The sequence below is a fragment of the Xiphophorus maculatus genome, chromosome 1 (assembly GCF_002775205.1).
Source record: "Xiphophorus maculatus strain JP 163 A chromosome 1, X_maculatus-5.0-male, whole genome shotgun sequence".
Classification (NCBI taxonomy): domain Eukaryota; kingdom Metazoa; phylum Chordata; class Actinopteri; order Cyprinodontiformes; family Poeciliidae; genus Xiphophorus; species Xiphophorus maculatus.
Window position 1 is genome coordinate 4,229,465 of NC_036443.1, and position 26,322 is coordinate 4,255,786.

At 38.9% G+C, this 26,322-nt stretch overlaps 1 protein-coding gene across 4 annotated transcripts in view; it reads left to right on the top strand.

The window, feature by feature from the left end:
• Window positions 1-26,035, top strand: part of slc35c2 (solute carrier family 35 member C2) — a 43,166-nt gene extending 17,131 nt beyond the window's left edge. For all 4 annotated transcript variants that reach the window (XM_023333238.1, XM_014471476.2, XM_023333229.1 and 1 more), the window contains 38 exons: window positions 312-491; window positions 1,846-1,986; window positions 4,103-4,270; window positions 4,375-4,494; window positions 4,560-4,724; window positions 5,581-5,739; window positions 5,858-6,030; window positions 6,781-6,910; window positions 7,547-7,692; window positions 8,828-8,957; window positions 9,075-9,214; window positions 10,047-10,173; window positions 10,257-10,396; window positions 10,506-10,638; window positions 12,092-12,237; window positions 12,370-12,499; window positions 13,328-13,444; window positions 13,542-13,688; window positions 14,934-14,990; window positions 17,004-17,042; window positions 17,151-17,289; window positions 17,631-17,773; window positions 19,429-19,538; window positions 20,208-20,366; window positions 20,466-20,543; window positions 20,728-20,814; window positions 20,929-20,982; window positions 23,021-23,116; window positions 23,220-23,273; window positions 23,432-23,485; window positions 23,574-23,627; window positions 23,847-23,918; window positions 24,011-24,046; window positions 24,466-24,532; window positions 24,639-24,827; window positions 24,903-24,980; window positions 25,082-25,243; window positions 25,424-26,035. In XM_023333238.1, the coding sequence (XP_023189006.1) occupies window positions 312-491; window positions 1,846-1,986; window positions 4,103-4,270; window positions 4,375-4,494; window positions 4,560-4,724; window positions 5,581-5,739; window positions 5,858-6,030; window positions 6,781-6,910; window positions 7,547-7,692; window positions 8,828-8,957; window positions 9,075-9,214; window positions 10,047-10,173; window positions 10,257-10,396; window positions 10,506-10,638; window positions 12,092-12,237; window positions 12,370-12,499; window positions 13,328-13,444; window positions 13,542-13,688; window positions 14,934-14,990; window positions 17,004-17,042; window positions 17,151-17,289; window positions 17,631-17,773; window positions 19,429-19,538; window positions 20,208-20,366; window positions 20,466-20,543; window positions 20,728-20,814; window positions 20,929-20,982; window positions 23,021-23,116; window positions 23,220-23,273; window positions 23,432-23,485; window positions 23,574-23,627; window positions 23,847-23,918; window positions 24,011-24,046; window positions 24,466-24,532; window positions 24,639-24,827; window positions 24,903-24,980; window positions 25,082-25,243; window positions 25,424-25,452 (4,349 nt within the window). In that variant the 3' untranslated portion in view covers window positions 25,453-26,035. The remainder of the gene's footprint in view (window positions 1-311; window positions 492-1,845; window positions 1,987-4,102; window positions 4,271-4,374; window positions 4,495-4,559; window positions 4,725-5,580; window positions 5,740-5,857; window positions 6,031-6,780; window positions 6,911-7,546; window positions 7,693-8,827; window positions 8,958-9,074; window positions 9,215-10,046; window positions 10,174-10,256; window positions 10,397-10,505; window positions 10,639-12,091; window positions 12,238-12,369; window positions 12,500-13,327; window positions 13,445-13,541; window positions 13,689-14,933; window positions 14,991-17,003; window positions 17,043-17,150; window positions 17,290-17,630; window positions 17,774-19,428; window positions 19,539-20,207; window positions 20,367-20,465; window positions 20,544-20,727; window positions 20,815-20,928; window positions 20,983-23,020; window positions 23,117-23,219; window positions 23,274-23,431; window positions 23,486-23,573; window positions 23,628-23,846; window positions 23,919-24,010; window positions 24,047-24,465; window positions 24,533-24,638; window positions 24,828-24,902; window positions 24,981-25,081; window positions 25,244-25,423) is intronic.
• Window positions 26,036-26,322: the final 287 nt, after the last annotated feature.

Genomic DNA, 26,322 nt, shown 5'->3' on the forward strand with positions numbered 1-26,322 from the left:
GTAGCACTCTAGCTGTCAGGCTGGAAGTATGGCGGTCTGGGAATTCCTTCCTGATGTGTCTTTGTCTTTTGGATTTTTTTTTTTCACTCCCTCAGGGTCTTGTTCCCAGTCAGAACTAAGGTTGCACTGGATTCCTGTTCTTAGGAATTTCTTACCTTTAAACATGTGAACATCAGGTGATTTTAAAACAGTTGTATTTTTGTGTTGTGGTCATTTTTAGACATTTTGTTGTTTTTTTTTACCTATGAGCACCTGAAAAATAATGTGTAAGATACATTTTGGGTAATTACACTGAACTTTGTGTTTTGCAGTAGAGGGTCTGCGAGAGGAGGAGATGATCCGCAGCGGTAGCCGTGAGAACCGTAGGAAGTTGATCCCAGGCGGGTCGGCCTCGGGGGACCTGGACGATTCGACGGCTGTTCTGCTGGACCGGCCAACAGTTCTGTTTCCAGAACCCACTCTTACCACTGCTGCCACCGTCTCAACTGCAGGTGCTATATGCTGGCAGGTTAAAATAATACTTTGATGAACCCAAAGACTCATGTCAGAGTAAAATGACTCAAGAACTAACAACATGAGACAAGTCAAAGATTTTAATATAACTTATGCAACAACACTTGTGGGAAGATGGAAAGGTAGAAATTAATTGGCAAGTTGTTTCAATTTGTTTTATTTTATTTTTCCAAGCCTTCCTTACCATAACTAAACACACAATTACATGAACACAAATTTTAAAAAAGTGACAAACACATACAACATGTAAATAACTCAAAATACAATAAAAGTAGTACTGTTAAGTTGCACAAAATTCGAGACCAAACTTCAGCTTTAATTAACATTTGCAAATGGAGAAAACATACAAAGCTCACATCTCAGTGAGAATCGGTTGAGTTCTGACTTGGGGCTGAACGTCCCCTCATCTACATAGGATACGTCACACATTACGTAGCCACACCCCCTGGCTCAAGTGTCAGGCAAAAATCTATAAGTTACTTATCTGTGAGCTTCAGTTGAGCAGGGTTGCATACACATTCACAGCTCAACTTTGGCCATATTCTCTGTGTTTCTTGTGGATAAGACACCCTTTTAGGTTTATCTAACGAAACATAGTAGATAACTTCTACTTTCTTTCTGTGTCCAAATAGGCGCTTCTCCAAAAAGGCCTCTCTGCTGATGGCTAAACAGATACTAGTAACTGAACTTCTACAAAATAGGCTTATCACCTTAGCCACGTCTAACATTTCTAACCGCTGAACACCCTGTTCTTCACTTATTTGAGGAGGGTCAGAAGAGCATATGTCCTGCTGAGCTGCAACTGAGCGCAAACCTTTAATAACAACATCATAAAGTGTACATTCAAAATTAATTAAACATTGTTAATTAATTTTTCCTTCACAGTACAGAGTCACACAAATTCTGGACAGTTCATCACAATGAATTTTCCATTTAACCCAGATCTTTTCACAAAAGGTACTGACATTTCTGATGGTAGAGATTAGATGTTTCTGGCAGACATTATCCATGTGATTTTAGCTAAGATGCTCTTGCATGAAAACTTGTGGGAAAAACATGCAATGTTAAAACTGCACCAAATGGGAGATGTGAAAGATATAAATCCAACAAACAAGAAGAGATTTTGTATCCCTGTTTCTGTAAATGACAAATAAGCCATAAATACATCTTATCTTAAGGGAAAATGTTTATTTATTAGAAGCAAAGTCAGGGTTTTTTTCTCACGTTTCCCTTTTGATGTTTTTTCTATATTACCTCAGCTTCTCTGGGAACAACCTTTGCTTATCTTACTTTAACCCCACCCATGTATTTACCATTACCTCTGGCCCCCAGAGCCCTCAGCCACAGAAAGCGCTTCCGAATACCCTGATGAGCCCCCAGAGAAAAGCACCAGAGAGAAGAGGAAGAGGAAGAAAGAGAAGGAGCAGCATAGTTCCACAGTGGAAAACAAGGAGGAGCATGGGATGAAACAGGGTAAAATCCCAAATCACAGAAACACACACATTTCTGCAGAAAAAATCTAAGAAAAACTTGTGGGAAAATTTTATTGTTCAGCTTCTGTTTAAGATTCAATTATTTCAGTAATATTATGAGATTAAAGTCATAACATTGCAAGAAAAAAGTCGTAATATTACGAGAATAAAGTCGTAATATTTGGAGAAGAAAGTCAAAATAATATGAGAAGAAAGTTATCATTATGAGAATAAAGTCATATTACAAAAATAGACTGATACAAGAATTACACTTACTAAAATAAAGTTTTAATAGGACAAAATCAAAGTCGTACGAATATAGGGTTAAGTCGAAATAATATGAGAATAAAGTTGTAACAATATGAGAATGAAGTCATACAATTTCAAGAATAGTCATTATATTGCCAGAATAAAGTTATAATACTATGACTTTATTCTGGCAATATTGACACTTTGTTCTCGTATGACTTTATTTTCATAACATTATGACTTTATTCTTGCAATATTATGACTGTTCTCTTTATTTTAATTATTTTTCTTTTCTTAGCATGGCCCTAATACTCAATCGTAAGACACAGCCGTACTGACAAGCAAAAGTTATTCTAAACAAGTTTAAGTTTAGCGGCAAACCTTTGCATTAACTATGTCTAAAAAATACACGCTAGAAAAACATAATATTTCAGAGCAGTAAATGCTGGTTTGGAGCATGATGACAGTGTTCACTGATAGGTGATAATGACAGGCCGTCCTGTGTAGCTGCAGGGTACACATGTCCTCTGAATACACGTGTCCTCTGGATACACGTGTCCTCTGTCTCCTCTTTGAACTTAGGAAGCTCCGAGACTCCGCACATGCATGGAAACCCACTCTAGTTCATGTATGCAACCTGTCAGCATGTTTTGCTATGCAATAGCTCACACCCCTTAAGCTTTTTCACATTTTGCTACATTCCAGCTCCAAATGTCAATGTGTTTAAGTGAGAGCTCATGTGACAGGTCAATGCAACTAGACAGCATGTAATTGTGAAGCAGAAGACAATTAGCAACTGGCTTTCAAGATTTTTACAAGTAGAAATCTGAAAAGTGTGGGTTGGATTTGCATTCAACCTTTTAATTTAATGCATTTCCTAAATAAACCACAATTTTATTTGTTTTGCATAATTTAGAAGTATAGTAAAAGAATATATTTATACAAATTACTGTTAAACAGCTGTTCATAAAAAACAACATCAAAAAACTAAATGCTTTTTATTGGGCCAGAGAAGTGTGTAGTGATTTGGGTTTTTCTGTGTGTTTATTTAGGTTTCTGTGTCGAGGTTTTCTGTCGAGTCTCTGTGTTGTCCCATCTACCCCTTGATTGAGTGCAGCTGTTCCTTGCTTCCCCTGATTGTCTCCCTCTGTATTTAATCCCACCTGTGTTCCTTGTTCCTTGTTAGGTCCTTGTCTATCTGTCTTGTTGTGTCTAGTCTATTGTCAGAAGTCTCTTGTTTTCCAGTTGCTACCAGTTTTGAGCCTTAGCCTTCTACTCAATCTGTGCTTCCTGGATTTTTGGACTTATACTCATTTCATCATTAAAATCATCATTTCTTCACACCAAGCTGGGTCCTCTGCATCTGCCTCACCACCGCTAACCATATATCATGACAAAGTGAGCATAAACTGAAACTGAATCATTGGAAAATTGAGACTCTATAGCTTGCCAATGGTTCAACTTGCCCCAAAGCAAATATTTTAACTTTATTTGTGCCTACATCTAAATTGCTTCACTTTTATTTTTGGTTTATGACTTCATGTTGTAGTTCATACATAACACAAATGATAAAACAAATGTAAAAATATCTATTATGATCTAAACACAATTATCAAACTTACAAAAGACTAAATTCACACTTCTTAAGAAATCAAAGTCTAACCACTTTACCCAGGAGGTTCTTACCTTTACAAACTTCATTCAATGATGCCTTCCTCCTAACTATTTGGTCATATGATTAATGTTTTTCTTACCGTTTCCTAGAAACAAGAGGTGCCTCAACTTATCCCAGTGTCTCCATGTATTGTTGCCTTAATGTTCTGTGAACTTTGAGCTGTCTAAATCTATCTTTGTGTCTTGGAGTTTAGGCTTTCCCCAGAGGAAGCCATATGAGTGTGAGAGTGACACGGCGGCAGACATCATGCTGTTGGTTGACGGTTCCTGGAGCATCGGACGCACCAATTTCAGGCGGGTCAGAGACTTCCTGGAGGGTCTGGTGACGCCGTTCAACATTGGACCAAACCACATTCAGATCGGTGAGGACCAGGCCAACAGTGGGAATCAACTGGTTCTCTATCTGAAGCTAGACCCTCTAAAGGAGAGAAAAATCTGGCAAATATTAGTGTACTGTGTGCTGCAGGGCTGACCCAGTACAGCGGAGACCCTCGCACCGAGTGGCACCTGGGTAACTTCACCACAAAAGAGCAGCTGTTGGAGGCAGTGAGGAATTTCAGATACAAAGGAGGAAACACATTTACAGGTAGGGAAATTCAGCTTCAGCTCTTTTCATGTCAGCCAGTGTGTAACCAGCCGGTTTTCTCCTAGGACAGGCACTGCTCCACGTCATGGAGGAAAACATGAAGCCTAAGGCAGGAGCGCGAGCCAGTGCGCCATTTTTTCTGGTTCTGTTGACTGATGGGAAGTCTCAGGACGATGCCATTGCAGCAGCTAACCGGCTGAAGAATGCAGGCGTGGAAATCATCGCTGTAGGTGAGAGTGAAAAACATTGCTTTGAATTTCGAGTTTATCCCGAAAGAATGCACCTTGTGTCACTTTTTCTACCTTATTTACAGTATGTTATTTGTAATATCCCAGAATGACAAAGTATAAAAAGTTGCACATTTGTTAAAAAAAAAGAAAATCGATCCACATAAGTATTCACACTAGCAAAGGATGCTCAGCTACATCATGTTACCACTGATCATCCCTCAGATGTTTCTACAACTTGACTGGAATCCACTTGTACTGAACTACATAAGGTCTTACAGTTTTCATTGCAGAAACCAATCAATTCAGGCAAAAGAGGAGGAATTGTCTACAGACCTCTTGGACTGCATTGTATCAAATCACAAATTTTCTTAACAATACCACAGAGCTTTTTGGGAACAACAAATGTCCCAAAAAGCCCCTTGGTTTTCATTATTTACAAATGAAAACAGTTTTTCAACCAGCCAGATCTTTCCTAGTTACAGTCACCAACCAATATGTGCAATCAAAGAAGAAGAGCTCTGGCCAAAGATGTGTCCAAGAAACCAATATTGGAGCTCAGTTGTTCTCTTGCAGAGATTGGAAAACCATCCAGGAGGTCAACCAGAGCTTATGTATGCAATCTATGGTAGAGTGTGTAGAATGTAGAAGGAAAAATGTAGTTTTTAATGTAGTGTTTTCATTCCAGATACCCTGTAAGCTCTTATTTAATGACATTATCCCCTGTGTTTATTTTACAATCTTTGTATTTTCACTCTCTAAAATTTTGTCTTACGAACTCTTAATTTTAAACTCTGCTTAGATACCTTTTCTTCTGCCAGTGAGGTTGATAAATTTTATAAGTTTGTGTTTTTTTTAGGTGTGAAAAATGCAGATGAAGCTGAATTGAGGCAGGTGGCATCAGAGCCAGTTGACCTGAACGTCTACAACGTAAATGATTTCCCCCTGCTCAGCAAGCTGGTCGCTCGGCTGGTTCACATTCTGTGCAGGAGGATAGAGGACCGTGGCATCTCAAAACGTAGCCCACACGTCTGTCTACCTACGCGCAGACTGTTTGTCTGTGTGCTCAAACTGAATGTACAGCCACCTGAAATGAAAAATATGTCATCTTAAGGTGTGATTCGTTGTATTTTTAGGAATGGAGCCTGCACCCACCACACAGCCAGGCCTCTCCTTTCCCAGTCCTACTGATCTGCGGTTTTCCCAACTTGGATCCAGACAAGTGAAGCTGCACTGGACCAATCCTGCCCAGCCCGTCCAGCAGTACAGAGTGGTTTACCACAGTGCTGAGAGTCAGAGTCCACAGGAGGTTAGAACTACACTCTTACATCTAGGCATGCATGATATATAGGCTTTAACACTGATATCGGCTGATATTGGTCACTTTGTCAGCATCCGTCTGATGAGTAATATTGGGCCAATATTAATTAATATTTCTTTCCATCTTATTGTTGTGTATGTTTCAGGGGGGCATTAACCATGTGGTGTTTACTTGGTCATGTGACAGTGATAGTGATACACCACTGGAGTGTTTTAACTGAAGCAGAGAAGCTGCATAATTAAACAACTCTGGAAAAAGTTAAGAGACCACTTAAAATGATCAGTTTCTCTGATTTTACATTTTATAAGGATATATTTGAGTAAAATGAACATTGTTCTTTTATTCTGTGAACTACTGATAACATGTCTAAGAAATTCTAAGCAAAAATCTTTTATTTATTTGCATAAAATGAGAAATGGTCAAAATAACGAAAAAGAAGCAGTGCTTTCAGATTTCAAATAATGCAAGGAAAACAAGTTCATATTCATTTAGAAACAGCAATACTTATGTTTTAACTCAGGAAGAGTTCGGAAATTAATATTTAGTGGAATAACCATGAGGTTTTCAATGGAGCTCAGTGAGTGGTCTCTTAATTTTTTCCGGAGCTAGGCTATTGTTGCCACCATTAAAAGAATAGCGTGTAGGTAAGGTAGATTGTGTTTTTATAAAGCTACACGTCTTCAGAAAACTAGAACAATCTACTCATTTCTTCATGTGACTGTAAAAATGTGTCTGCAGGTGGTTTTATCCGGCTCTGAATCCACTGTTCTGCTCGATGGCCTCTCATCTCAGACACTCTATCACATCTCCATATTCCCTGTGTACACCAGCAGCGTTGGCTTGGCCCTCAGAGGAACTGTCACTACATGTGAGCATGACATACAGTACAGACCAAAAGTTTGGACACACCTTCTAATTCAATGGGTTTTCTTTATTTTCATGGGTTTCATAGGGTTTCTTTTTTATCCCAGTCTTTGTCTGGCTTTGTGTGGTAACTATAGAAACCATTGTTTTCTTAAGCATGTCCAAAACAGTTAAAGCAGACCAAAATGATCCACACAATTTAAAGCAGTGGTCCTCAACCCCCGGGCTGGGGACCGGCACTGGTCCGTAGACCAATTGGTACCGGGCCGCACAAGAATATTTTCATGTTATGTATTGAGTCTGGAGGATCTTTTATTTTGAAAATCCTTTAACCGGATTCTGTCGGTTACATCTTGCGCGGCAACATTGAGCCCACAAACGGCATCGGTTTCGGTCTCCTCCCTACACTCCCCCAACCCCCAACCCCCGGTCCTCTCGACACGCGCGCCCCTGCCCTCCCCCCGGTCCACAGCAAGTTTGTGAAGTCTTAACCGGTCCGCGGTACTAAAAAGGTTGGGGACCACTGGTTTAAAGCACAAACACAAATCATACAAACAAAAACCAGTGGTAGAGTACTATATTGGATGCCACATTGTTTTATATTCTGTCCTCATTGTTATTCTTAATGCTTCTTCTTCAGTGCCTCTGGCTATGCCAACCGACTTGGAAGTGACTCCCTCCTCTTACAGTACTCTGCAAGTAAGTTGGAGTCCAGCTCCTGGTGCGACTCATTACATGATCCTATACTCAGCACTCAGCGACGGAGAGCCTGAAGATGCAAAGGAGGTAAGGAGTGAAAATCTAAAATCAGAATTAACTCAAATTAAAAATGAATCAAATTAAAAAATCTATATTTATGTATTTTCCAGACACAGTGCCATTTTATAACACAATCAGGTAACAAAGTGTTATGACATAATAAACTTTGGCTTATTTACTGGGAAGAACATCCTGATAATGAAGGTTTCTGAGCAGGTGTTTTTCTTATAGAACTGATAACAGAGGTTTCAGAGGAGATGTTTTTCTTCTCCTTTCCACTGAAACTCCTTTGAACCGAGTTTGATTTAGGGACAGAGGTACCAATTAACCAGAAATGGGAAAGACTGAGAGAAACTCCCTATAGGAGAGAACTGGGTGCAAGGCACCGTGTACATGATCAAAAAGATATTAAAGAAAAATTGTATGTGTTAAGTTTCACTTCTTCCTCTTCTCCCCTTTCTTCTCTTTCTCGCTGATCTCTGAGAATCAATATTTTTCTTTTTACTTTGGTCTTCTAAATAAATACCTAAAAGACAAATGTGCATTTATCTAATTAATTCGGTGTTTCACTATTAAGAAAATTTACTACAATATTTACCTGATTGTGCTATAAAAATGCTGCATGTAACAAATATCACTTAAAAAAAATTTGACTTTGTAATTTAATGCCTTGAAATTGGGCCTCTGTCTCCTTAAGAAACTCCTGCTCTTTCTGAAATTCCACGTTCAGGATGTCATCACTTCATAGCTCCTCTGCTAACCCTTTAATAACATTTTTACCAGCGTTTCACTGAGAAGTAGCTCCTATAATGAGCTCAACAGATGCACAGTTCCACCAGGTGATTGCTAATTGCTGCTGGCTGTTCTGGAGGAGCTGAGAGGGAGAGTTGCAGGGGAGAGGTGCTCTTTGAGACGGAAGCTTAGAAGTTGCAGCTCCGAGGAGGAGCTACATCTTGAAGGCGGTGTTAAGTCCCCCGAAAGCGTTTAGGCTCCCCAAGTGGTTACCACGGAAAATTAAAGAATTTCTTAAACATGAATGAAAAAATCAAGACAACACTTCAAATATGATTTGATGATTGATTGATTTTTGTTTTGGGTTTTTTTTGGAAGAGAATAACATGGCTCCAACCCTAATTTAATGTTTTATATCATTTATGGACAGGAGAAATTCAGCGCAGGCCAGACAGTGGTGGAGCTTGCAGGCTTGCTGCCAGAAACAGACTACTCTGTCACTCTTTATGCTCTCTATGATGAAGAGCCCAGTGATCCAGTCACTTCAGTTTCCCGCACACGTAAGTGATTCCCTGAGCATTCTCATTAGCATTTCCAACTCTCTGTCTTATTTTAACTGAAATATTTTTTCACTTCATGCTGTTTTTCCTAAATCCGGGACCCTCCGGATCCTTAAGTACCCCTCCCAGCTCCGGTTGGAATTCACTTCCCGATTGTAACCCACAGCATGATAAAGGTGAGCTGGGTCCCTGGTGCTGTGGATGTCCCAGGCCACAGAATCACCTACAGCACCAATCATGGCAGTGACACCAAGCAGGTAAAATTGTATTGTGCTCATTTATTTTTCATTTATTCTTACTTCTGCTTCAATCTTTCATGTCATCAACTAGCCTCACAGCAGAGCTGTTTCTATGTCTAGATATCCAGAATCATAATCAGCTTTATTCACCACAAGGAATTTGTCTTCTGTTCCACTTTGCTCTCAATAAAGACATTTTAAAGATAAATAATGAATTATTAGGAATACTGTTTTCTTGTATATATGTCTATATCCATTGATTTTACACTGAGCAACTTTCTTTGTTCATATTAAGAAAACACAAGGCTGAGACATCGGAAGAACAGGGTTAATATTTTAATGAAACAGAAGGAAGAAAGTAGATCAGGAAACTTCATATGAGCAGCAATACCAGTGTGTTGCTTCATTGTTAAAGGCTCAGTTTAACTGAGATGGAGAGCGTCACTCTTAGGTTTCCTAGTTCTGAGTTGTGGACGATTGTGGAAGAGTAGAATTAATGGGGACCCAAACAAAAGAAAGGAAGTTAAACGTTACAGAGGATTCTGGGCTTTTAGAATGAAACATCATGCACTATGGAAATTACTTTCAAGGTACTTCAGTACAAGTAATTGCATGTAGATCTACAGTATCTCCAAGTGGGAAACCATTATCTAAGCAGATAAAAGGAATGTCACATCTTCACTCATCGACATTGATTCCTTTTCAAGCGTCATGAACGCGATACTGAACAATTACACTGGGTTTGATATAGAATGTCAGGTACATTTGCTCTAATCTTCTGTTGTAGTTCAACATTAGAAATGTAAGATTATTGACATTTTTTCCATTTGTGTTGAAATATTTACTCCAGATGGAGGTCAAAGACCAGAACTCTGTGGTGCTGCAAAGCCTTTCATCTCTGTCCCGATACCTGGTTTCAGTACAGTCCCAGTACCCGCAAGGCCTGTCTGCCACACTCACCAGTAACGTCACAACACGTAAGTCAACATACACACACATATATCCAGTCTCTGATTCTTCTTTTTGGGGTTTTCTTCACCACCTTTTTCCTCTCTGCCAGTGAAGGTGCCTTCTCCATCAGATCTCAAGGTGACTAATTTCTCGGGCAGTGAAATTATGGTACGCTGGGCAGCAGCAGCAGATGATGTTGTCTATTACCTCATCAAATGGATCTCTTTAAGTGAAGGAGACCTGAGGCAGGTGAGGAGGGAAAGGCGAGGCAATCTTCTAAAATGTAAAAACCCAAACATATATATATACTGCATATATATATATGTATGTATGTATGTTTGGGTTCACGTGTGTTTAGCTGAAGGTGAATGGAGACAATGAAGGAGCGATCCTGGAGGGAGTGGAGGAGGATAAAGAATACCAGATCTCTCTGTCTGCACTTTATGGAGATGGAGCTCAGAGTGAGGCTGTTGCCATTCGATACAGTACCTGTAAGTCCAACATATTTATCTACACACTTTACTGTGCAAAAATTATAAACCACCCACTAATTCAATTTGCTTCCCTTTAAATGTCTTTATTATTTCTCAAGGGTTTCTAAAGGTTTTCAATATATACCTGAGTTCCAAAAAAAAAAATAGAAGTACATTTCCACCAAAAACTAAAAAGTTTTGAGAATAATCTGATAAATTTTCCAGAAAAAAATTAAAAATGTATGAGTTTCAAATGTCGAAAATTTTTGACGTTTGAAATTCTGAATTTTCACAGTCAGTCATGACTGTGAGATATTAACAAAATGTGGCTTTTGCATAAAAATTGGGAAAGAAAAAAATTTGGATCTTAAAATTGCAAATGAGCGCCAATACCAGAGTGCTACTTCAGAATTTATAGGCTCAAATTAGAGTATTGCTTTCAGAATATCTAGAGCACAAGAAGAACCACAGCTGTTAGGATGTCGCTTTTTATAAGGAACACAAATAAGTGCACGCACTTCAACTATATGAGAAATAGTTTTGATGTTTCTGACATTTGCTATACCTTTAGTCAGATTGTTTTTCACTACTTAATTCTCAGTTAACATCTTGCAAGTTTTCATTTCTATAGGTAAGGTATCCTAAAAAAAGTCAGATTATTTTGATTCCTCATTTAATATGTCCTTTATGTTAAGACATATTCTCTATGCTTCACATCAAAAGCTGCATGTTTTTTTCAGATAATTATTTGCATGTGATGGCATCGTACAAATGAAAAAGATTTGATGCCTCATAATAGTAAACTTTTAGTCCCTTCACTTAAATAACACCACAATGACTCAGCTGCGTCAGGGATAAACTGATAAACCTTCCACAAAATGTTCCAGTGGTTATTGAAACACTGCCTCTGCTGCACAGCCTCTTGTTAAATATTGTTGTAAATACATTATACATCAGGTAGAACAGTCAGTCTTGAACTTTTGTTATAATTTACATTTACAGAATGTTGAGTGTAAAAGTAAATAAATGTTGTGCATGAGATGATACAAATAACTGCAACAAATAATTAGATATCTATGTTTACAATGATCGTTATAAACCCTTTTTTTAAAACTATATTTTAGGATGTTTTTTGGTTTTCTTATCAATTTGTTGTATGTAGTTTTATTCAATGTTTAAATCAGTTTCCTAATGTTTATTAAGTTTGTTCACATTGATGCGCTTTTCTAAAAACAAAGAATTTCAAATATTTTTTACGCATTTGAAACATAAAATGTTGCGGGGGGCACGAGGAAGGAATAGAAACACAAATGACATGACGAAGGTTAAGACCAAATTTTGGGGTATTTTTCTACCAAACAAAATGTGGATGTTCAGGTTTTCCACTCAGCTTGTTTGTAAAAACAATTTTCTCTTTTTCTGTTTTTGGGCAGAATCTGAAAAACCTGTAACATGTTGTTTGTTTCTGCAGTGTCGGGCGGAGGCCCGTCCAGTGTATCCGTGTCAGAAGAAACTGCAGTTAGCATGTTGGTCAACTGGGTGCCTCCAAATGCTCACGTCCTCCAGTACCGGGTTTCTTACACACCACTGACCGGAGCTGAGACCCAGGATGGAACTGTGAGTGGGCTCTAAGCGTTCTGGCTTTTTTGGGCCTTGTTCCAAAGAGTCACAAATCACTGTGGGTCAGAGAGATATTCCAAATCCTCCTGCCTGTGTTGGCAGTCTGAAAAACTGTGTTGTTGTCTACAGGTGTTGGTCCCCGGTGGTCATAAGCAGGTGGTGCTGGAGTCATTGCAGCCAGATACACGTTATAGCATCTTAGTCACTGCAGAGTATCGCAACAGAGAGGGAGGCAGTGGCTCAGCTCAAGGCAAAACCGGTAAGTGAACTTGGGCCTAGTCAAATCACGTGTTTCCTAAACACGCAACTCAAGATACTAATACTCTGCTGTAGTTAATTTTGTTTTTGCTCTTATTATTTATTTTGTCACCACTACATATTTCTCAGTTTAGTATTTTGACACAAATGAGACAAATGAGAATGCTGGAGGAACTCTAAATTATAACACCACTTTTAAAGGGTGAGGGGCTAAAACATGTTCACTATTCTTCATATACATTACCTAAAAAGTAAGAGCATTTGCAAATGGTTATTTCTGTGTTGTAACAATTATTCTTGGGAATAACTCTCATAACACTGGAAGTATGTTTAAGATTCCACTAAAATGCTTTAGTGGGTGGCCAGCAGGAGTAGAGGATGTGGGTTTACATCAACAAATCCCTGCATTTTTTCACACTAATGCATGATTAAGAGTTTATTGCAAATTTTTTGCAAAAATGATCAAAAACAAAAGGTTTATGATCACAGCAGAGTTTCAGTTCCGCAAACAAAGAAACAAACTCTGTTAAACAGGAAACTAAAAATAATGTATAAACATTTTTCAAACACAAAAGTGAACACAGAACAATTAATTTTTGCAAACAAGTTTTGTAAAAATTTATGTATGCAGTAAAACCAAGATGTGGCTTATTTAAATGGGGTATATAAACAAAAAATGACATTAGTTTCCATTAACTTTTAAATAAAAAAATAATAAAAATGTGAAACCTCTATGAGTTCATTCTTGTCCTTGCAGGTTTAATCTGATTTTCTACTTCATCTGTGATCTAGTTTCTATTCCCTCATGTTCGTGTGTCCATCCCTGCAGCCAGTCTACGTGTGAGCAGCATAAGCGTCGTCAGGTCGGACCACTCCAGTGTCTGTTTGTCCTGGAGGCCCGTGTTGGCGGTCAATGGATACCGTGTTGTCATTCAGTCAGTTAAAGGTGATCTACAAATATTTACAGAAGTTTGTGCTCAACATGTTTCTGAAAACACATTGGCTGGAGTGAACATCTTTGTTGGTTCTCTCTGTGTGTTTAGACAAGCAAGTAAAACAGGAAACTGTGAGTGAGACCACCAATAGCTACTGCTTCAACCACCTGGAACCTGAAACCCTGTATCGCATCAGCGTACATTCACTTCTTGGCTCTGCAGAGGGCGCTGCCGTCTCCATTCTCCATCCTACAGGTGTGCAGTAATTGCTGGGCCTTGCAAATGTATTTACACAGCTTGAACTTTCTCACATTCTGTCACATTACAACAGTAGATTGAAACAAACTCTAACCTACCAGTAAGCTATAATTGAATGGTTTACATCAAAGCATATCCATCTGCTAGAATGGCCCAGTCAAAGTCTGGATATAAATACAATTAAGAATCTACAGAAAGACAAATAGAACAAACATGGCTGCAATTGAGATATTGTGCAAAAGCAAAACATTTCTTTTGTGGAGGAATGCAAGAGATTCATAAACTGTTGGGCGATAAATGTAGCACATGAAAAGGCCAATTTATTATACTTATGTATCAAAATCTTAACAATCTCATTAATAAAAAAAACATGTTCTTTATCTGTCTCAAAAGATCAATAATAATATTAAACCCTCTTTAATAAAGGGATTTATATATTTAGAAATATATTTATTTAGAAATTGACACTTCTAATGGTTTATGGGTTTATATCGATTGTATCTATTTAGAATTATTCATGAACTTGTTAGTAATAAAACATAACACTGGGTGGCGATGGGGTAAAGCCCACCGCCCATTTATGGAGACCTCTGTCCTCTGTGTGGTTGTTGCAGGTTCATGTCCTTCTCCTCTCGCACAACCTGTTTACCTGTCTGACCGCTACCGGATAAAGTCAATTAGAGCCGAAAAAATAAAAACTTCCATTACAATGGAAAGTGTGAATAATGTGTCAGAGGAAGATAGATATTGCAGCAAGTATTAGATCACATCTAAGCGTTTTTTTTTATTTATTATTCAAACCCTTGTATTTCCAGAACTGGCACACTTCCCTATCATTAGCAACCTTAAATCCACTTTTTAAAATCCAGACCTGTTCTGTTTTGGTTTCTTTTTTCTTTTTTTTTACTTGATTTAATTTGCAATTTACATGAAATTTTTAAAATGGTACAGAAAATCTAGCACATTCTAAGAAGAGTAGGAATCATTTTTCTTTAATTCTTGGAAACTAATTAGTTGTTTGTGTTTAAATGTCTTATTTTAATTTGACTCAATACTAGAGATTTTACTATGCATATAAACAGCAACCGACAGCTCATATTTCTGTTCAGTAAAAGGGATTTTTTTTATGTGTTAATTAAATGAATTTACACAAATCTTTGAAAGTCTCCAAACCAATGAAATTAAAATACAAAGTAGTAATTCCAGTAATGCTGCATGCTCTTTTGATTTATCTTTTCACAGCTCCAGCTCCAGCCAGAATTCCCATTCCTCCCCGGATATATCCTGTACACAATGAAGGTGAATCTCCTTAAATGTTGCTTCTTTTGCTTTTAGAGGAGCTCAGGGTTTCTTTTAGTCTGCAGACTTACATTGTTTTACATATGAGAAGAAGTAATCCAAAGTTTCTGCAAGACAAAACATATAACAATTACAGTGGTGTCAGATGTTTAGTCATCACAGAGAATAATATCACTATAATGTAAGATTTTTCATTTAAGCTGTTCTTTTACTAAATCGTAATAAATATACAACTTTATATATATACAACTATAAACTATAAATATACAACTTTAATATAAATTGGAGGGATTTTAAAAACAAGAAATGGGTGTGCAAGTTTCAGTTCATTGTAGTTTTTTTTTAAACACACATATGGTCAAAATTTGATCAATCAAATTTTATTTGTATTGCACATTTCAGCAACAAGGCATTTCAAAGTGCTTTACATCACAAACACAAAAACACAAAGTCATGAAACATAGAATCAACAAGCAAAACATATTAAGTCAAGTGCCATTGTTAAATTCGTAATTGATTAAGTTTCTAAAGCAACTCTAAACAGGTTAGTTTTTAGTTGAGATTTAAAGGAAGTCAATGTTTCAGACGTTTTACAGTTTTCTAGATGTTTGTTCCAGAATTGTGGAGCACACAAGCTGAATGCTGCTTCTCCTCTTCACGCATGGATGAGCTTCCCTAGATCTCGCTGAGACATTAGTCCTTTAATCCTGGAAATGTTCTTCAGGTGATAGAAGGCTGACTTTGTGACTGTCTTTATGTGGCTCTGAAGGTTCAGGTCAGAGTCCATCACTACTCCCAGGTTTCAGGCCTGATCGATGGTTTTTAGTTAGAATAACTGAAGCTGTGCATTGACTCTAGATCGTTCCTCTTTTGGCCCAAAATGAATAACTTCAGTTTTGTTTCTGTTCAGCTGGAGAAGGTTTTGGCACATCCACACATTTATCTGTTCTAAGCATCTATTCAATGATTGGATGGGCTCTGAGTCACCTGGTGACATCGTAATGTAGAGCTGTGTGTCATCTGCATAGTTATGGTAGCTAATATTATTTCCTGTTATAACCTGAGCTAGTGGGAGCATATAAATATTGAATAAGAGGGGTCCTAGGATTGAACCTTGAGGTACACCACATGTGACCTCTGACCTCTTTGATGAGAAGTTTCCAATTTAAACAATTGGTTTAAGCCTTTATATAAGACTTAAACCAGTTGAGCACTGGGCCAGAGAGTCCGACCCAACTCTCCAGTCGATTCAGTGATATGTCATGATCGACAGTGTCAAAAGCTGCACTGAGGTCCAACAGAACCAGCGCAGTTTTTTTTTATTGAAATGTTACATGAAAGTGTTTTTTTTTTTTTTTTAAGTAAACGTTTGTTTACTCCTGGAAAATAAGCCAATTCCTCTCCCCCTCGTTACCAAGCTCCTCTGGAGCCGGGGCTGGATCAAACGATCCGGGTCGTGACGAAGGAAAAGCAACATAGCCTTCAGTTTCGTTTGGCCTGAGTGCAGTGCTCACCAGAGCAACCTGTGGCCTTTTATTAGCAGATTGTGCCCACCTGTGTAAATCTCCACCCACAACAGGAAGTCAACAAGAACATCAACAATAAGATTCAACATCCTTGCTTTCATCCAAGTGTTGTTTTTGTTCATGCTCTTGAAAACTATTACCTGTGATATTCAGAGTACATTTTAAGATTATTGCTAGTTTTTCAGTCAATTAATGGTTGTGTCCCATCTTCTATTTCTGAGCTACTCAGTCATTACACCACTTTTCATTAGACCACCCTCTTCAATGTCCTTCTCTTTTAAAAACTAAAATAAACATGCAGTGGTTGGTTCAGGTTTATTTTATATATTTCATGGATTTTTTTTTTTTTGCAATTTAATGTAAGATACTTTATAACTCTGTCTTTTATTCTTTTCAAACAAAATGTATAATAATAATAATAGTGATATGAAACTTTGCTTTCCTGCCTTTTCCTATAATGTCTCAACTCTGCCCTCTTGTGTTGCAGTCTGTCCTGAAGTCACCATCCAGAATGGCATTGTTAAAGGTGAAACTGACTGTCTTCTCAAAACATTTCATTTAAAACAAGAGGAATTCACCCAGCTCATCCAAATAAAAGTTCTGCAGATCATTGTTGCTTTATTTATTGGTTCAGGCTTTAACATGATGGAAGCGTTTGGTCTGACGCGGAAAGCTCACTCATCAGTGGAGGGAGTGTCAGCCGAGCCCTTTGTCTTCAACACTATGCCTGCCTACACCGTGTACAGAGATGTGCAACTGACACAGAGCACCAAGTGAGACTTTCTGATTTCACATTTTAGTTCAAAAGCACACTTTCTACTGTGTCTCCTTTTATGCATTTATGCTCAGCAGAAATTATTACAGAACGTGTTTTCTGCTGTTTGGCCATGGAGTAATTTCTGTTTTGTGTTTAGACAATAATTCAATTATTTATTTATTTATTTTTTACTTATTGATATTGGTTTATTCACTGCTTAATGTGTTGGTGACCAACCCTATTGAGGTGTTTTGCAGAACTAGTTGTATTTTACCAAAGAAGACAAATTTCAAGAAGAAGAAATTATTTCCCTCTTCTATCATGACAGTGTGCTTCTCCCCACACCCCTTTTTTCAGGTTTATTCACCCTGCCGGTTTCTCTCCAGAGCACACCATCAGCATCACTTTCCGCCTGCTGCAGGACACGCCGATGGAGGCCTTTGCTCTCTGGCAGCTCACTGACAATGACTTCCAGCCAAAGATGGGAGTTGTGATTGATCGTGAGTAATGCTTCTGCAGCTTTACATTGAGTGGCGCCTCTAAGCAGTTGAGACGGGGGTCATGTCCAGCCTTGAATGATATTTTGATGTCTTCACTTTGTCAAGCAGGTCCTATTTAAGTGATGTCTTTGTGTTGCAGTAATCAGGCCTGAGACTGTAAAGTCTGGTGTAATAAACTGCAGCAATGATAACTTCCACCACTTTTTCACACAGGGCCATGTAGCTTTGATTAATGTTTAAGTTGTTTTTTATGTTCTGAAAATCTACTGAGCTGCAACTTTAGATTCATCAACACAGCTGAATCAACTGATTGAATTACCTTTCCAGCATACAATCAAGTATGTCGAAGGCCTGGTAAAGCCAGTCATTTGGTTCAGGTGTGTTAGAGCACGAGTGCATCAAAAAGCTACAGTACAGAATCTCTAGATCCCTGGTTCTTAAGACACACTGCCCTGCATGTTTTAGGTGTTTTCTTGCTTCAGCACAGGTGATTTCAATTGACAGGTGTTTGCTGAACTGCAATCAGCTGCAGGGAAATGGCTAAAACATGCAGGTCAGTGTGTTCTGATTGGCCCGGATGATGATGTTCTTGATGACACTGACGTCTGAAATCAATTTTAACACAGATGAGAGATACTCATCCACATTGAAGCTCTGGTCATATGTAGCCTCCTCTCTGTCCATATCCCAGGTTATGCATTCAAAACAATTTCGTTGAGCCTCCCCAGCAGCGTCAGCCCACACTCTCACCTGTTTCACAGGTGGAATACGGGAAGAGAGTTTTCATTTCAGTCTGATTAAAGACTGGCCACTAAAACGTCCTCAGGATTAATGCTTTTTAGGTTGCTGATGGAACAGCAGAGACTATTTACAGCCTCTTGAGGGTTTGCATTCAAGGTTAAGGGGAGTTGTGGTGAACTCTTAAAGCGAAGAACATCACATCTATATCTGCCTGCAGTGGTTCACTGGGAGAAAAACAAATTTCAGACACTTTTGCTCTTCTTAAAGGGCAGTATTATGTAGAATCAACTTTTTTGAGCTTTACTTTGTGTTATAATGTTATTCCCTCATCAAAACCATACCTGGAGTGTTGCTTTGATTCTTTCATTTATGTTTGAGAAATTCTTTAATGTCCCAATGCAACCATTCAGTTGTGCAAAACTCAGTGGACCCCCTCAGCCCTGTTGATTGTGCTATGAAATGCAACTATATCCCTGGAATTGGAAAATACATAATACTGCCTTTTTAATATATTGCTATTAGTAAACTGTGGAATATTTTGTTGCAATTAAAGTTTTTCACCATTATTTGTGCTGGATTTTGTACACCTGGTGCCATGGAAGTTGTTGTATATTTCAATGTTTTTTCTATTAAATGCGTGCGTATAAAGTTTAAAGAAGTTGTTGTCCTGTTTTATAAACTTAGCACTTTGCTCTAAGTGTTCTCAAATTTAAACTGGGGTTTCAGCTACACTCTATAGCTATTCCCCCACCCTGCCACATCAGAACACATTGATAGCATGAAATTAAGTCAGTCTCTCTTTTCTTCTCTTTTTTAAACCGGGATTCTCACAGCAACTTTTTAAAAATATCTTTTTAGAACAACACAATAATCCTTTGAATAATAAAAAGATGACTGCTTTGCATCTTTTTCAGCTTCTAGCCAACTTCTGATGTACTTCAGCCTGGACTACAGGGGAGAAGTACAGGAGCTCACCTTTGATCAGCCACAGGTCCACAAGATTTTCTATGGAAGTTTTCACAAGGTGAGATAAGACCCACCAAGCTCTTTAAGGTTGAATCAATGTCTGCTTTTATTTAGGAACAAATCAGATGGATCCTTTTTGCAGCTAGCTATTTCACAGACGAGAGACAGATGTGTATCAAACGTACTGAGAAGTAATGGTCTATATGTACCTCCATCTACAAATGCTAATGTTCCCTATTTGAATAGACAAAAAAGCCTATTTTTGTATTTATTTTTGTCCATAAATTTCACTTGATGACCAAATAAGTTTAATATAAATTAAACTACGTTTCTACAAAAAAAGTAGGGGTGCACCAATGAATTTGCCCCAGTTTTTAAAATTTGGTCGATACTTAAATGTGAAACCAATCTTACCCTCTGATTTTATTTACCTCCGCAAAGGTCTGAAAATCAGCTGCTGTCCTCTTTTGCTTTGCTGTGAGAGAGGGCTGACTGATGGACCTTTTCACCAGGTCATGTCTGCATGTACTCAGTTAATAATAAGTCACCCCACTTTTTCCAACTTAGTAACTCTGTTGCTATATTTATCAACTTTTCAGACAAAAAAATGGTATCAGCAAGAATCAGAATCAGCAGGTCAGGCTTTAATTGGTAATCAGCCAGTAAACTGCACCCTTAATTTGCCATCATCATTAGCAGTGTTTGTGTTTTCATTTGGTTCTGGCAGGTTCACCTGTCTGTCAGCCAGGTGAGCGTCTCCCTGTCTGTGGACTGTCAGCCTGTTGGTGAAAGGCCAGCCCGCCCTCTGGGAAACCTACCAACTGATGGATTCGAGATGCTGGGAAAACTGGTGAAAACCAGAGGACCTAAAAGCGGCTCAGCCCCGGTAATTATTCTTCCTCTCTGAGATTAAATCGGTTGATCCTTCAAATACAACAATGGTGCTTTCAATGTTTTGGGGTTTTTTTCTCTTTAATATCTCCAGTTCCAGCTACAGTCCTTTGAAATCATCTGTAACAACACATGGGCTTCAATGGACACCTGTTGTGATCTGCCTGGAGTGGTCAGTGGTACTGCCATCTTTTTTTTTTTTTTTCGTTTTGGTGCCTGTAGGGACTCCATATGATGACAGTCTGAAATGTTAAATATGTGCTGTATGTGAGGTATTTGTACTTAAACAACACATTTCCCCTCTGGGGGCACACACTTCACCAGTTAACCTAAAGCCTTTGCTGACTGTGTCTCAGAGGGATGAGGAGAGCTGCCCTGCTCCACCGTATGCATGTACCTGTTCCTCCAACGTTCAAGGAGCTCCAGGCCCCCCTGGACCAATTGTATGTCTCTACATGCCTTTTTTTTTTTCTCTGTAATATTTTGTGCTACAATAAGGCATATTTCCAAGGATTATTAAAATGTTCATATTCCATTTATTTATTTATTTTTCACAGGGGAAACCAGGTCCTCGAGGGGAAAAAGGTGATAAGGGAGAACAGGGGTCAAAGGTAAGATGAAAATGATCATTCTTAACATTTAAAATATGCAGTGGTTTTAGCTACTAGTTTTCTTTCTTCCTCTCTTCTAGTTTATCTGCTACTGGACAATAGTCCTCTAATGACCAGAAACGTTTCTTAGTGAGTGAAGTTTCATGGATGCATTAATGTGGCAACAGTAAGAAGAGCCCTTCAAATTCTCTAACTGTGGAGAAAATGAACTTCAAGTCTTTAACTCTAATTTCCATATGAGTTACTGACAATAATGGTGATGTCCCAATGAGGTTCTCTTGTCCAGTCTGACGCTGATCTGATGGTGATCAGAGTAATTTGAGAATAAGCATGTGCCGTGTTCTGTACATCATTAAAATCATTACCATGTAATTAAACTGAAATATGTCCTTTAATCAGAACCGCTATACATTAGTATCACAATTATGTCCCAATTATCTCACTCACCATTCTAGGCACACCACTCTTTCTGATTTGTTGTTCTTGTTGCCAGCAGACATTTTGTCCAAATCAGAGTTTCTGCGAGTCAGCTTCAGTGTGCTGCTCCAGAAAGGCATTAACTCTGTTTAGACAGTTTCTGTGATCTTGTGACAACACATCGTCTGAAGTGGTGCCATGGTGGTGCAGGGGCAAAGCACGACCCACATATTGAGGCCTTAGTTCTCGTGACAGTGGTCCCAGGTTCAATTCCCGGCCTGGCGACATTTACCGCATGTCTTCCCCCATTCTCATTACCCTCTTTCCTGTCAAACTACTTTCAAATAAAGGCCACTAGAGACAAAAAAAACTTTAAAAAAACACACTGTCTGAAGTATAGCTTTATTATCAGTTTTTACATTCATTCATTACATTCTGATTCATTTTACATTGAATCAGCTGATGATATTAGCTAATATGCTAACATCAGAGTGCTTGCTCTCTGCTCTGATATGACTTGTTGATCATTCGCTTTGTTTAACATTGTGGAACAGTTGGTAAGGCTGTTTGTTGCCTGGCAGCAATAAAGGTCCTGGGTTTGAATCCCTGCCTAAGGTCTTTCTGCATGGAGCTTTCATTTTCTCCCTGTACATACGTGGATTCGTTCTGTTCACCCCACACTTCAAAAACAAAGAAGCTAGATTAAGTGGTTCCTCCAAATTCCTCAGATAGAAGATAAAATGTAGTGCTTTTCACTTTAAACAGTAAAAAACACTGTATTTGGTTAGAAAAACACATATTTCTTAGAGTAACATGGTGGAAATAGGCACATGACTCATTGGGGACAGAAAGTAAACAGCAACTACAGGTCTCATGAGCTGAGCTGGGTCTCAGTCAATGCAGAAAATCCTTTTGTACATTATAAAGCCTATTTGAAGCAACGTGAATAAAATACAGTAGTTTGAATTCTTTAGTCACTTCACAACCACAAAATCTTTACCTCATAGTTTTGGTCTTGTTTTTAGTGCAAATATCTCAGTAGACTTGAAATAAGACAAAACTACACTAACTTCTAAGTAACGTTCCAGCAAGATGTGGGAGCTGGCTTTAAGTCAAAAATGTCTTAATGCTGAGTGAAATGTACTTGTTCTACTGGCAGATTATTTCACTTATGACAAGACATTTGTCCCAAATTATAGGTGAAATAATCTGCCAACGGAACTAGTACTTTTTTCATCAATATCTTGTATTTTTTTGTCTTTATTAAAACCTATGAATATTTTGGAGAGTTGGTTGTATCAATTTTTTAAAGCTCCAATTTTAGCGCTGCTGGCCTGTTTTACAGCCCAGTACATGTGTGATTGGAATCAGTTATCTGTGGCGTCTACTTAGTCATTTCATTGTCTTCCTTTAGACCCATAACTGCTCAAAGGTTGGTCACAAAAGAACGTAGAGTAATATGTAATCTGGTTTATATGCTATAGTGACATCTAATGGCTCAAATTGGCAATTGCATGACAACTTAACATTGTGTTTTACAGTATTTTGTCAGTTTTGTGAGAAAAAAAAAAGGAAAAATCTAAACTCATACATGAAAATTTTGTTAATCTTACTCTGTCAGGGAGAGGTGGGCCCCCCAGGTAAGGCTGGATTTGAGGGGGGTCTTGGACCTGTGGGCAGCATTGGGCCCCGAGGCATAACAGTCCAAGGCAAAATTGTGAGTCCTAGCTTGACATTTTCTCTCTTAGAATGTGATTTATAAAGACATATATATGCAAAAAGAACATATTCCTGTGTTTTTAACCACTTTTCTTGACCAGGGTCCACCAGGGGCCAGGGGGGAAAAAGGAGATCCTGGCAGACCAGGAGTGCAGGTGAGTTGAAATCAAATGATGGTAATCTGTTTCTTCAGTCTTTTGCTGTCACATAACAATAATATCTTCATTCATAGTGTTCACAAATGCTATATAGAGTCAATAATGTAACACACTTAAAGTTCCCTATTCAACCTTCTTGTCTGTTTTTCCTGTAGGGTTCACCTGGACCTCCAGGTTCAAAGGGAGAAGAGGGGATCCCAGGCCCCAGGGTGAGCTGCTTGATCCCAGAGAAAGGTAACAGGTCTTCTTCCAGCAGAGATCTCTCTCAGTCCTCCTGTCTTGCTTTCTGTTTTCCAGGGTATCAGAGGTGTGGAGGGAAACATAGGTGCCCCGGGCATTACGGGAACCAGGGTAAGAATGTCCTCTGTGTATGGTTCTAACAGCCTGAGCTGAGCAAATCGGCTATAAGAACATTTTGTTTTGCTGAAATCAAAACCATTTTCACCCTTCAGCTTCCTGGCCAGTACAGTTTGGTTCACTGTCTGGATGCCCATACAGATAAACCCTCGTTCTGTTCTATTTTCGCCTGATATTTGATGGTGTTTCCATTAAACATTTTCTGTGCTTCAGGGTTTCCAAGGACTTCCGGGATACCCAGGACCTGTCGGGGAGAGGGGTCCCTTTGGACCTGTTGGACCAACGGTAAGAACTCAAGGACAAACGCAAAAGCTGTCCAGCTTGTCTTCACATATGGTTATCTACCAGTTCACACTCATGTATGTTTAACTCCACAGGGTCTGCCGGGAAATAAAGGGGAACGAGGTGAAAAGGTGGGTAACAGGGCAAATTATAGATTTACCACCACTCTGAGTTTATGTTTAAAGAATCATGCTGTTACATCCAGTAGACCTTCAGCCAGGGAAGTCCAATATGATTTTTTGTGAGGGTTACTTCAAAGAAGACCAGGCAACATGATGGAAACATTCTCTAAATAAGGGCATAACCCAGTCAACAATAGGGTTAAATACATTTTGTCTTCTTATATTTGTCTTTCAATAAATATTTCAATACACCACTCAGTGTTTTTATATATATGTGTACAGCATTATGGGTGAAAGCATTTCTGTTATTGCAGAGTAAAATGTTGCAGTATAAGATTTTCTATGGCATTTTAAAATATCTTTTTTTAATTATGACTGGATTGATTGATTGATTTTTTTTAAGCTAACTGGCTAATGATATTTTTCAGGGGGAGCCACAGTCTATGGCCATGATCTACCAGCTGGTCACACAGGCTTGTGAACAACTAGTTCACAGTAAGTACCAGGAGTGATAAAACCAACACATATGAGTTGTTTGTGTTTTCTAAGTCACTGCAACATAATGTACGTCTACAACATGCTTTAATGTCTTTTTTTTCAGAGGAGGTTTTGAAGCTTGATATGTACATCAATGAGATTAGTCGAAAGCCCGTTCCTATTGAGGAGCCGGTGGGTCCCCCAGGGGAGCCTGGTATACCAGGGTCCAGGGGCCCACCTGGTGCCAGGGGCAACCAGGGGAGTGTTGGGTCAAGAGGGAGACCTGGGAGGCCTGGGTATCCAGGAGAGCAAGGTAAGGTTTGATCTGTTAGATGTATCATCAGAGCCATCAAGACATTCTGTTCAATTGCTTCTTTTTTCTCTGCAGGACGGAGAGGGATCCCTGGAGAAAAAGGAAGTTTGGGGAATAATGTCCAGGGGCCCTCAGGGATTAAAGGGCTTGCAGGTACTTCTCCTTGACCTGTGTGTTCCATTTATTACTCCACTGTCTAACACACCATCAGGTGTGATTAGAATATGTGACGGTTGTGCATTTTGTGTGTGCAGGTCCCCCAGGGGAGTCCAAGCCAGGGGTCCCAGGTCCAAAAGGAAACGACGCCAAACCAGGGCCACCAGGGACCACTGGGCCTTCGGGTCAGCCAGGAGAGATTGGACCACAGGGCATGTGTGACAGCAGTGGAGGCTGTCAAAATGTTCCCCAACAAACAGGTTAGCTGCTAAGAGTGTCCGAATGATGAAGCTAAGCCTGGGAAATGACATTTGTGAGAGCTCAGGTCTGTTTGAGCCAAACTATCCTGGAGGAGGATCAGATTGGTTTTTAGCTCTGTCGAGTTTCTAATTGAGTATTTTGTTCAACATTTTCTCCTTCTTTGTACTTTCTTCATCCAGAAGACCCTTATTATGACTACCAACCCTGAGAGGAGAAAGCAAGCAGTCACCAATGAAATGACTCCTTTAGAGCTGAGCAGAAGTGTTTACCAGTCACCCTGTTCCAGTCTCCATTCTGTTTGAAATCTCCAGAGAAATGAACCTAAGATGAATCAGAGAGCTTTCCAGTATAAACCAGAATAACTGTATATAATAAAGAAATCTCAGTTGGATCACTCGAGTGCCATATTATACAGTTTAGCACTGAAAGCTTTTCTTTATGTTTTCATGTATTCATGCACTGCCTAAAGCACCAAGTTAAGCCTTTGAAATTATGTTTTGTTTTTATTGTAAGCCTTGCTGCCTCTAAGATAATTTAAAATCCATATTTTGTGGTATGAAAGCTTCTTTTTTTTACACTATATATAAATAATAATATGAGACTGCATTTATATATGTATGATAATGTGTATATGTTTTGTAGTATTTGTTGCATCTTTTTTAATTCATGTAAATTTGATGTGTTCTGAATTTCACCTGGAAGCCCCTGTTTACATTTTCTGATGTCTTGAGTTTGGCAAATTATATGATTGACAAAAGTGTTTAAATATGAAATAAAATCTTTGAAATATATTTCCCTCAAGTCTGCTGGGGCCTGCACTTGCCTGTATTGTAGAAATTATCCAGGATGTCTGTGGTTCCCACTGAAATTTTACCAAATGAAATTGTTCTGAAAGAGGCGTGCGCGTCTGCGCAGGCTTCCTTCAAACACTTCAGCGACAGGTTCTCCTCTGTCTGCGGCACAGACGCGTCCTCGCTGACAATATAAGCCACGGACACCGCTCTGCTCCGACTGCGCGGGGATACGAGCTGCTTGCCCGACCCGCCGCTGCTGGCGGTCAGCTCCAGCACCGAAGAGT